The 11756-nt window shown below is 41.4% G+C and overlaps 1 protein-coding gene and 1 long non-coding RNA gene across 6 annotated transcripts in view; one reads left to right on the top strand and one right to left on the bottom strand.

The window, feature by feature from the left end:
- LOC113970678 overlaps window positions 1-7613 on the bottom strand; it is a 112945-nt gene extending 105332 nt beyond the window's left edge. For 2 of the 3 annotated variants that reach the window (XR_003535272.1, XR_003535273.1), the window contains exons 1-2: window positions 7220-7613; window positions 521-599 (exon numbers count right to left, since the gene is read on the bottom strand). This is a non-coding gene — a long non-coding RNA (uncharacterized LOC113970678). The remainder of the gene's footprint in view (window positions 1-520; window positions 600-7219) is intronic. The other variant, XR_003535274.1, reaches the window with a different exon arrangement.
- FABP2 (fatty acid binding protein 2) lies at window positions 3182-6541 on the top strand. Of its 3 annotated transcripts, XM_027689818.1 has the most exons (5): window positions 3182-3205; window positions 3859-3992; window positions 4678-4850; window positions 5416-5523; window positions 6073-6541. In XM_027689818.1, exons 2-5 carry the CDS (start codon window positions 3926-3928, stop codon window positions 6121-6123), a joined length of 399 nt encoding a protein of 132 aa, XP_027545619.1. In that variant the 5' UTR covers window positions 3182-3205; window positions 3859-3925; the 3' UTR covers window positions 6124-6541. The 3 variants fall into 3 exon arrangements, with proteins under 3 accessions (XP_027545619.1, XP_027545620.1, XP_027545621.1); XM_027689819.1 differs by lacking the exons at window positions 3182-3205; window positions 3859-3992 and adding an exon at window positions 4094-4167; XM_027689820.1 differs by lacking the exons at window positions 3182-3205; window positions 3859-3992 and adding an exon at window positions 4211-4408.
- Window positions 7614-11756: the final 4143 nt, after the last annotated feature.

The following is an 11756-nucleotide window of genomic DNA, read 5'->3' as shown; positions in this document are numbered from 1 at the left end:
CAAAAAGAAACTGGAGAATACAGGAAAAGAATATTCAGGTATAGATTTAAATACCCCAGATAAGCCCGACACGAAGCCCTGGGGGACAACTGGCATATCAGTCTCTATGTGGCAAGTGACAAATGGCACTAATACTCAGAGATTCATATAACCTTTCCTAGAGAAGCACAGTTATTTTTATTGGCAATTGTTCACTGTCACCCTCTTTGCATTGAAACGAGACCAGATTCTACTATTTCAGGTAATCCTAGGATTCATTTTAACATGCAGTAATCGGATGAAGTAAGTACCAGGGTTGTTACTGCTTTAAGAAAATTCTAAATTTTGCTTCTAGATTTTTTTTAACCTGGAGCTCATTACCTCATGCACTTCAGTTCTCTCAATAAGCAACTCTCAAAACCATGCAGCACTTTATGGACCAGAGCCATTACACAGAAATGAAGAAGGGGTGCATACAGTCACTTAAGAGTAAGTTTTAAGACTCACTACTAACTAATCAGTCAAATGGATCCATACTCACTGGAAATTTCTAAGTAATCTTCCAATGTTGAATCCTCATGTTGAACAGATTGCATGGTAGCAGCATCCATGAGATTCTCCTTGAGCCAAAACAAAACCAGAAATTTAGCAAACAGGCAGCTGGAGCAGGACAATATCTATCCAAACCAATCCAATCCTGCTGCAGTACAACACTCAACCACAATACGTACTTTGAAATGATTTATCCAAGAGATGGCATTAGTTAGGCTCCACCAAGCTCCTCGTTGCCAGGCCACCCAGAGTTATGCTGAAGTTGCCTTTACTGGCATGGAATTATCTGTTTACCATATTGATCTAAAATGGAGTATTGTGGTTTTTAAAACGCTTAGTAAAACTTCACAATGAGGGAGCCAGGGGCACTTAAATGATTTAAGTGCCCAGCCATCTTTGCAATCCATCCCAAGACATACTGACAGTAGAAAACACACAGAAATACTGCCAAACCAATCTGCATAGTTTTACCAGGGATTAATCTCTCTTTTATTACATAACATTGTATACATTAATATTTTCAGATGCATATTATGTTTAGGCTGGCATCAAGCCTTAATCACTCCATGGTAAAGCTGAGTTCTATTGTCCCAGCTAATTTCAGGCAGGAACAACTCGAGTGCAAACCACGAAACAACAAAGAGGATAGATAAGCATAACCCACTGCAAAAGCCTTTTTATCACCCTGATCTTTGGAACCTCATTGTTAATTACCATCACAATACAGCTTGCTGTGATAATCACAGATCGGCAGGATGAGATTGGCATGACCATTTAAGTTAATAATTTATTCCCATCCACATCACTTAAAGATCAAACTTCAAAGTTAATGTTTGTCCATTTTCAGTGTTCTGAAGCTGGCATGTTGCAGAAAGCCACAAAGCCAAGAAGACACCCTTACCTTTCAAGACTTTCCTGGATCCAGCAACACTAAAAAATAAAGATTTCAAGACACCATCTAAGTAAAACTTGTAGTTCTGAAAAACCACACAAGGAAGAGGGAGACAGAAGAAGGAAAAGGGTTGTGGAATATTCAAACTAAAAAAAAAAAAAATCTATAAAAACACTTTAAAGAGAAAACCAGCTATTATAGGAACACAAAAGAACTCTGAATGAAGTATATATCATATGATTCCAGTACATGTAAAAAAATGAAGTCAGATTTTGTCATATTTTAGTGCATTAACAGTCCTAAGTAACTCATGTAAATTGTGAGAGATTAAAGACAGTCCCTTGTTGTAGCAGTGACATTCCACCAGACCTCAGAGAAAAACAGTTCTTTATGCTGTCAGCACTACACCAACCATCAAACTCATAAATATTGACCACCTGTGGTTCTTACTTAACTGACAGATCTGTGGGGCTGATCTGAACAGGACCCGAGGGACTCATGCCCAGTGAAAAAAATGTCAAAGAAGGGAAAACTGGGACAGGAATGGAACAACAAGCTTTGATGGGAAATTCAGGACCCAGCTACTCGCTGCTCCCATGGTGAAAAGGTTTGGAGTTGGCCTGACTTCTGAGAAACACCAAAGAATCACAAGGGGGGACACAGCAAACTGTCAGATCTCTGACTGGAAAAGCACATCTGAGAATCTTCCTGATAGTTGAAGACTTGCTCCAGAACCACCTCCCTCCTTTTTAAGGTTCAGAAAAGCTGCTGAAGTAAGTTTGGTGTAGAAATTACATTTAACCTGCAGAATGTCACTACTCTGAGTTACTTTTTCAGAGGTTAAGCAGACAGACTGGAATCAAATGTGGAAATTAATTTGTAGCATTAACTTTGTTTAAGTATATAAACACTAGCTTCAGACACCTTAGCATTTCTTAAATTAAATGAAAGAGCAGGTTCTTGGGGAGAATGCAGAACACACCTAAGAAAAGCTTTCTGGAAATGCTCAAAATAAAAGGTCATTTCCTAGTTGTTAGATTTTACAGATACAGATGCCTCAAATAATGTGAGTAATTCACATTATTTCAGGCCTCAGTTTTCTACTGGATACAGCAGAAGCTGCACCACACCACTGTCAGAAAGAACCTCTCTGCAAAGACTACAGAGAGTTACCAATTTTGTTATGTAACAATAAATTGGATGAACCATAACTACACACCAGGTGTTTTTGTTTATGTATAGTTACTCAACAGATAACACAGACTGACAGTGATAACTACAAAGGTCAAGATACAAGCCAATGCAACAAAAAGAGAATTTAGCTCTAAGTAGAAACTCAGTTTGCCCATTTCCTGAGCTGGCTGAAGGGTAAGATGAACATCTGTGATTAGCTCAGCTCTGGGCATGGGCTATGACATTTTTTGAGACACGGAGTTATTCAGGTGATAGAAAACTGCATGAAATCGTGGAAAGAAAGTAAATGTAAAAACCACATACCGAGACCTAACTGCTGTTGTTAAATGCACGTTGACCAATTGGGATTTACATTTACATTTTGAAGGTAACACATAACAAAGCTGATGGCATCCCTGGGAACAGAATAACTATAACCCTTAACTGGGCAAAGGCAAAAGCTGGGTCAATGGTTTTGCTCAGTTTGAAGTAGCACCAATTCGAGGGGAAGGGGAGCGGGCGAAGAAGCTGCTAAGTCAGGAAAGACTCATGTTCTGCATTCTCCTTGAACAGGCAAAATTATGGAATTATAGAAACCAACCACATCAGGTAAATTCACTCAGCTGCACCTCTTTTTCTGTTGCAGGAATGTGTCAGATGCACATAGTGTTCACTGATGTGTTGCAGTGAAGAAAATTTGTAGAAGCTGCTCAGAATTTAAACTGTACGTTAAGGAGTGAGCAAGTGAATACAGAATATCATCCCAATTTTCATAGCTCAGCATTAGATAGGAAACAAGAGGATTGTTTTTTGAAACAACTGCAGACATTCAGTAAATCATCTGCCCTTTGCTTATTATGTTGAGCAGAACAGACATCTATCAAATTATAATGGACAAAGTAGACATTTGTGTTTGGTTTGCTGGGTAAATAATGTTTTCTCCAGTTGCATAAAGGCTCTCACAAAAGCATGAAGATACAACAGAGACAGAAAATGTCAAGAAATGCTCTTATTTTAATTACTGCTTTCACTAGATATCTGATTTTTACTATGCATGGTGGATAGAATGAATGGATTAGCAATTCTTTATTAAGATGAGCCATAAAGATACTGTCATGATCTGGGGGCAATAAGAGAGAGATTCAGCAAGCAATGTGGTCAGGACTGGAAATTTAATTAAACTACAGTAAAGTTCTCCTTGCAAAGATCAGTGCATCAGTTGAGCTTTAGTCAGCCACATCATCCTGTAAATTGCTCTCCAGATAAGGCAGCACATAAATTCCCTTGGCAAAGACACCTCAGCTCAGAGCAGCTGCTACAGACACAGCCATGGCCTTCAACGGCAGTTGGAAAATAGACAGAAATGAAAACTATGAGAAGTTCATGGAGGCGCTGGGTGAGTCTCACTTTTCCAATGCCTTCTGCAGGAAAAATGCCACTCCAGCTGAATGCAAACTCGAGCTGCCTCTGAACCACCTTCAAGACAGCCTGTCCTTTCACTATTTGCTCTGCCCTTGCACAGTGTACTGCATTGACTTGCAAAATATTTCATGGAGGGGGGAGGATAAAAGATGCTGAGAAATGTTCTGATTACGTTATATTAATCTTGAGCACTTCAATTAATTCCAGCTTTATTTCAGCAGAAAAAAAGAATCCCTAAGTCCACATTTGAGGAAAAGGCTCAGAGAATTTGAATTATAAACTATAAGGAGAATTCTATAGCAGGAATATTATTTTGATAACATTAAACTAGTTGAAAAATTACCCAGGGAGGAAATCATCAGTCTTCAACTTTATAGAAACACAACTCAAGTAATTCTAACATCCTGATACTTACTTTAAGTTTGCACAGACTGTGCATTATATGGATATAAACATAACCACCCGAGTTAGACAGTGGTTTGTAGTATATGTGTACTGGTGAATATGGTCTCAATAAAAAGAGAAGAAGAACAAAAAATTGGGTCAGGATGCTGGAATAAGCTCACTTGGACTACATGAAAGTCACTAAAAAGAGACAAATATGATCCTCAGGGGGTTTGGGTGTTTTTTTTCTGATGGATGTTAATTGATTTTTCCAGGTGTTAACATGATGAAGAGAAAGCTGGGCGCCCATGACAACCTGAAGATCACTATCCAGCAAGATGGGAACAAATTTACTGTCAAAGAGGCCAGTAACTTCCGTACCATAGAGCTTGAATTCACCCTGGGAGTCAGTTTTGACTACAGCCTGGCTGATGGGACTGAAATGAATGTAAGAGTCTTCCTATACAGCTTTATATTTTTTATATGATAATATCTTCATGAGATACAGTTTCAAGATAAATTAGTTGTCTTCCTAGCGTTAAATTTAAATTTTACTTTGCAAGAGTGATTGTTCAGGAATGCTTGCAGTTTATATACAAAAGCACAAGGTAGTCTTAACTGGTAATGGTTCACCTGTGCAACTCAGGGTTCCATAGAGAGCCCAAAAACGCGGAGCAAGTGGCAATTTTCATACGATGAAATCCAGGTGATTGTAATTTTACTTATTCCAATACTCAAGTCCACCACCTAGAGTACAGAGTGGGTATTTACAGGAAACTACCTTTGTTGATACAATTAATTAAAATAAGGTGTACTGGCCACTAAAAAATATCTAGCTTGACTATTATGCAGTTAAATGAACTAATGGTTTTATTAACATTTAATTTTTACAGCCTTTCTATAAAAGCATTATTACACTGTTTTAATTTTATCTTTGAAAGCATTCTGCAGCCTTTAAATCAAATCAGTGTCAGAACTGTTGCAAAATATTTGGGGTTTTTTTCCCATTATAGGGAAATTGGAACCTGGAAGGAAATAAACTTGTGGGCACATTTACCAGAAAAGACAATGGAAAAGTACTCAAAGCATACAGAGAAATTGTAGGTGATGAACTCGTTCAGGTGAGTTAAGCACTTACTTACACAACTTTACAATAGAATGAAGTGAAAAAAAATTTAAAAGCTGTTCTGAAAGTAGGAATATTTCATCAAAGCCAAATAACTTAATTTATCTTTACTTAAAATCCTCCAGTCACGTATCAAAATTTAACACTTTAAAACAAAACTCACAACCTGTGGTTTTTATGTTTTCCTCCACATATGAACTGTATCTTATCCATGCATTCTGAAGCCTGAATACAAGTTCTATACAGGAGACAGACAGATAAGTAAATACACACTGTATAGATGTGTTGTGGCTAAAGGCCCTTTTCCAAGTGTCCTTTGGGTTTTTCATGAAGCCCCCAAAAGCTGCCCTGTGGTGGTTCAAACATTTGCACAGAGAATTTATGCCTGTTGACAACAGGCTGCTTTCCTTATGCTCCTCTCCCCAGAGCCTGCACAGCCACCCCTCACAATTCATTCCTTCATTACTGACCCCTTCTCAACAGCATCTGTGAAAGGGAACTTTGCAATACCAGCCACTGATTTTTCTTCTTCATTTCTTAACAGACCTATATATATGAAGGAGTTGAATCCAAGAGAATCTTCAAAAGGGGCTGAGCACTTCACCCAGAACAGCACCAGAATGAAGGAGCAATGAAAGAAGACCATTTTCTACACATCCTCTGCTGGGTTTTTTCCCTTTTATCCCCTCACAGCACCTCCTAAGCTGCAATTACCTAGCCCTGGTGAAAACGCAGGCTAGTTCCTTATGTTACTGTTTTGCCTTGAATAAAAAAAAAATAATCCAATTACCATATACTAAAATGTCTTTATCAAGCCCTACCTGAGTGCCATAAGATAAAAAGGGCTGCAGAAACTATTTTGCATAAGCAAAACTTAAACATCTTCGCATAGGTTATCAAATGGCAAGTTAGTTTCCTTACTAACTTGCCTTAGTATTTATACTGAGAAACGGTTTCTCTGTGTATTGGATTTTGTGTAATAAGGATGGCAAAACCTAAAATAAACCTGACAACACCCAAGGCTCCAAGACTATTCTATGTAAGTATAAACGTGGAGTAAAATATGATGTCTTCAGCGTCTCACAGCTCCCTCTTCTGCCAAAATGCTCTCCTGATACAGGCAGTAAACCCACGAACCACAGCTCCTTTTGCTCAAGCGAGGTTACACAGAGGGGTACAAGGCTTAAAGAGGAAGTATTGTCATTGTTTCGTCCCAAAATCTCTAATATACTTCACCTAACCCACATATGCTTAACCAGTATTTGCTATATAAAAACACATTCATCCTTATTTCTATCGACAGAACTTACTACGGAAAACAACTATCCCGAAGTGCATGTTAAGAAGTAAGCTCTGTTCAGATACACCTGCTCTGCATTCTTCAGCAAGCATTGCCTTGTCTCTTAATATGAGGCTAAAAAGGGTTAATAGCTACAAAGAGGAAGTTTTTGTTTAGCATATTCCTACGTTTCTGGTCACTCTTCTGGACATGATGAAAATAATTGCCCTGCTTTCAATATGGAGTGAACTGGCTGGGCTGAGGGTGGCACATCCTGACTGTGAGTGTGGCATCAGGTTGTGCTGCTCCATTTAATTTCTTCTGCAGCTGTGTGTTGCATAAACAAAGGACACAGAGTACACTATCTACATGAACTTTTCCATGTTTGTTTCGTGTACAAACACCAACTAACCTTCAAGGAGAGGAGTGTATCTTAAAACAACTTCAGTTTTCCCAGACTTCTTCACGACAGGATTTCCCACATGATCTCTTGGTTTCTTTCAGGGCATGACCTGCTCACCAATAAACCGTATCAGGATTAACTCGTGGATGTTTACTCCCACACAAGTCCGAGTACAGCTCACAGGACAAGACCGACACGGTTTGACAGGACTGGCAACCTGCTCTTCCCCACACCCGAGCTTCACCGGGCGGGCTTCCCTGAGGCGGGAAGGGCGGTCTCTGAGGAGGGAGGGGCGGTCCCTGAGGCGCGAAGAGTGGTCCCTGAGGCGGGAGGGGCAGGGCGGTACCTCAGAAGATGAAGGGCGGGATGGTGTATGGGGCAGGAGGGACGGGGCAGTGCCTGAGGCGGGAGAGGCGGGAAGGGCAGCGCTTGAGGCGGGAAGGTCGGTCCCTGAGGCGGGAGAGGCGGGAAGGGGTGTGCCTGAGGCGGGAAGGGCGACACCTGAGGCATGAGAGGTGAGAAGGGGTGTGCCTGAGGCGGGAAGAGCGGGGCCGTCCCTGAGGCGGGAGGGGTGGTGCCTGAGGCGGTAGGGGCGGGGAGGACCCTGAACAGATGAAGGGCGGGGCGGTACCTGAGGCGGTACCTGAGGCGAGAGGGGCACTACGTGAGGCGGGAAGGGCGGTGCCTGAGATGGAAGGGCGGTGTTTGATGCGGGATGGGCGGTACGTGGGGCGGGACGGGCGGTGCTTGATGCGGGATGGGCGGTACGTGGGGCGGGACGGGCGGTGTTTGAGGCGGGACGGGCGGTGTTTGATGCAGGAAGGGCGGGACGTGAGGCGGGAGGGGCGGTGTTTGAGGCGGGAGGGGCGGTGTTTGATGCAGGAAGGACGGTGTTTGAGGCGGGAGGGGCGGTACGTGAGGCGGGACGGGCGGTGCCGCCCCTGATGCGGGAGGGGCCGGCACGTGACGCGGGAAGGGCGATGCGGCCGCGCGGGGGCCGCGAGGCGTGGCCGCGGTACGTGCGCTCCGCTCTCATTGGCCCGGAACCCGGAAGAGCCGGTAGCGCCTGCGCGGTGGTGCCGCCGGGGGAGCCCTAAGGAGATGGAGGCGGTGGCGCGGCGGCCGCAGGAGCGGCGTCAGGAGCGGAATGGGCGGCAGGAGCAGGGGAATGGCGGCCCGCCGCTGTCACGATCGCTGTCAATGTCGGGACAGTCCTACTGGCTGGACCTGTGGCTCTTCGTCCTCTTCGACCTGGCGCTCTTCGTGGTCATCTACTTGCTGCCCTGAGGGCGCGGGCCCAGGTGAGGGGGGGCCCCCTGGGGTGGCCAGGGTATAACAGGAGGGAGAGAAGGGAGCTCCGAGGGGCTGTGCCCGCGGAGGGAAGGCCCCTGGGAGCAGCCCCGGCGTTCCTGCCCCGGAAAGTCCCACAGAAGGCCTGGGAAGCACAAACGCTTCTCAGGAAGTGGCAAATGAATTCAAACCAAACGCACAAAAGCACTGCAAAAATAACCAGGCCTTCTCTGTTTCCCGCAGAGTCGCTGTGTCGCCACGGGATGCACCTCGTAAACACGACCAGTGGAGGAGGAGGACCATTTGTGCGGGATAAGCAGCTGGGAACACGGCTCCACTTGCAGCTGGATGCAAGAGGCAGATATTTATAGTAATACCATAATATATCTCTGTCTGTGTCACAATATTACCGCTACAGGGTTTTATCCCTGTCCTGTTTCTGTGCTCTAAACTGTGCCTTAAAGGTTGTGTAAGATGGATGGACTGGGCTTGTGTAATCAGTGCCTGAAGGTTTGTGCAGCAGAAAGGGAAGAAAGCACTGCTTGAATAAAACCCACTGAAAGGACACCCTGCAGAGTGGCTGAGAATAAAACCCTGCTCTTGTCTAGACTCAAGTTGTAACTCAGACCTGTTCCCACAACAGGTGAAGCTTAACCAGCCATTTTACTTCCAAAAAGTTAATTGTGAGGGGTTGATGCTGTTTGGGTTTCTATTACACCTTTCTTTCTTCTCTACCTTCAGCAGTTACTGAGCCTCCTCAGGGTCAGTATTTATATAGATATGTATATTTATAGTAAGCTTTGTATCCAGTCAGGTTTTGGAGAAGACAGTCTTCCAACTATGGATGAAGGGGGTTCAGTTTTCTTTAGTATTTTTCCCTTGAGAATGCTAGTTTGTAATTCTGAGAAGCACAGTTCATAGTTGGTTTGGGTTTTTTTTCAGGAATAAATATAATAACGAGATTGCAGAGACTTTGAAGTGTAAAGTGTTTCCGTGTTTCCTAACACAGTAAATGAAAATGGGCCTCTATACTGGGATCTGGGATGCAAAAGTGGGCATGTGCTCTTTCCCTTTATTTTTCTTTCCTTGTTAAAGACAAATCTGCCAGGGAGAGGGTCTTGTTTTATGTGTTAGACCTATGCTGTAAGAATGGAGATGCCCTTCCCTGATGACACTTATGATTTTGGCTGCTGCTACCTATGAAATCAGTCAGTGCTTTCAGAGATCTTGACTCAGGGTGCAGAAGAGCATTGAATTGTGATTCCATTCTCACAAGTAAAAAAATTAGGGTTCCAGTTTTTAGAGAATTTCACTACTCTTTTTTCATTATTATTTTTATTTTTTCCCTCTGGTATGATTTCACCAGGGAAATCTCAAGGGAACAACCTATTAAGCACTGCAGTCTTGCTCCATTTCTCTTTTGTTAAGGAAGACAGGTGATATTCAGCTTTATAGCCTTTAGAAAGTGAAATTTCAAGGTATTTTCTAGTGCTTTAGTTTTCTCCTTCAGGCAGATCTGGCATCCAAGGTTTTACTCATCTCAGAAAACTTCAGAGCTAACAAAGTGCAGGCTTGTGCTGCACTGGGCTCAAACTCTTTCACAGCACCTGGAGTTCAGGAATACATATATCCAGGAAAACTTTGCTTATCTCTAATAAAGGTGGAAAGAGAGCTGGTGTAACTAAATCAGTCATTTGTTGCCAGATATGAGGGATTATGGTATTAAAATCGCTTTATGCATTTCATGAGTATAAAAAAAAAAAAAAGTTTAATCTATTTAACAGCTTTATAAACAAATACTTCAAATTTTACTGTTCAAAAAAGGTAATTGAACCACCATCTGCAAAAACTTTCATTTTTTAAATGTGGAGTAAAAAAAGAACAGACACCAAAGATTTTAAATTTTTATCTTGATATTTTGAACAAGCAAAACTTCGCAAGAAAATAATTCTAGAGACTGAAAAATATATATTAATTACAAGACTTGTTAATATCTTTACTGTTACAAAAATTGTCTAGGCTCTTATACAAATCTATAGCCGGGAGGGGACATTTATAAAAAAATAAATAGGCACCCTAGGTAAGTTAAAACGAGTTATCACATATTAGTTAGCAAATATTACATACATACATACAGGGAGTGCAGAGTCAAATATAAAAACAAAGGTGCCTCGATTAGCTGTCTAGGGAGGATAATTAAATACCTGGTAAACATGGGGCACAGAGAGAGTTGTCTGGTAAGATTGTTTCAAGCCAAGCAAGGAGACTGAAGAACATCTAAATCACTGCAGCTACTTCAGAAATGAGTTTACCGGTTGTGCTTCCTGGGAGCCGAGTTCATTGGTATCAGTAATAGGCATTCATATTGCTCCTGGGACAGAAGTAGCAACGTTGCTATGCATGTTTAAAAATAAGTGTTCTAACATCATTCACAGTTGTTGCTGTGCTATTCATACATAAAAATACTGTCATTTCAAATACAAGATTTTTTTTTTTTTTTGCAAAACATTTTACAAATTATACATTATTTACAAATTCCATAAATCTTGGGGTTTTTTTACACAAGTATTAGAAGACAGCTGTACTTAACTGGCTATGTATATTATGTAACATGGCTAGATGAACTAGAAAAGTTTAATTTACAGGTTCTGAAATCTCTCTCAAAAATATTACAATAGGAATCACCCAAGTTCTTACATTTTTAGTGTTCTCCTGTATTCAACTGATTTTCTTACAAAAGGATCATTTTTTAAGTTGCTGTTTACCAGCAGCCATACCTAAACATGCATAGTATTTTCACTATAAATCCTTGAATTCATTTTTTTTTCCAAGTGCTACAACTAACTTTGATCAAGAAGGTAGAAATAAGGTTAATCTGAGATACCTGGTTTGTTGCATATATATAATGTTCCAGTTCTACTGTAAGTTACATGTAATTTAAAAGAAAAAAACCTGACCTTGCCACAGAATAACCAAAAGTAATGTTTAAGTGTTTACCTTGGATAATTGTGCTAAACAATTGCCAACATTTGGTTGGAGCACTAAAATTCATGTACATAAAGTTATAAACATAAAAAAAAAGCCTTTCTGACTAACAGTGCAAGTATAAGCAAGAGTGTTTATTATGCATCTTTAACCTTGTTGCATTATTTTCATAACTAAAAGGCATTGATGATTTAGGTGTAATCAGCAGCACCCCAAGTTAACACTCTAATGTGAATAATGGAAAAATGTAGCCTGTTTGGATTTTGTCAGG

This window comes from Neopelma chrysocephalum, unplaced genomic scaffold (assembly GCF_003984885.1).
Source record: "Neopelma chrysocephalum unplaced genomic scaffold, ASM398488v2 Primary Assembly neopelma1_78, whole genome shotgun sequence".
NCBI lineage: Eukaryota > Metazoa > Chordata > Aves > Passeriformes > Pipridae > Neopelma > Neopelma chrysocephalum.
The sequence above is the reverse complement of the archived record's forward strand: the minus strand, read 5'-3'. Positions and strand labels throughout refer to the sequence as shown.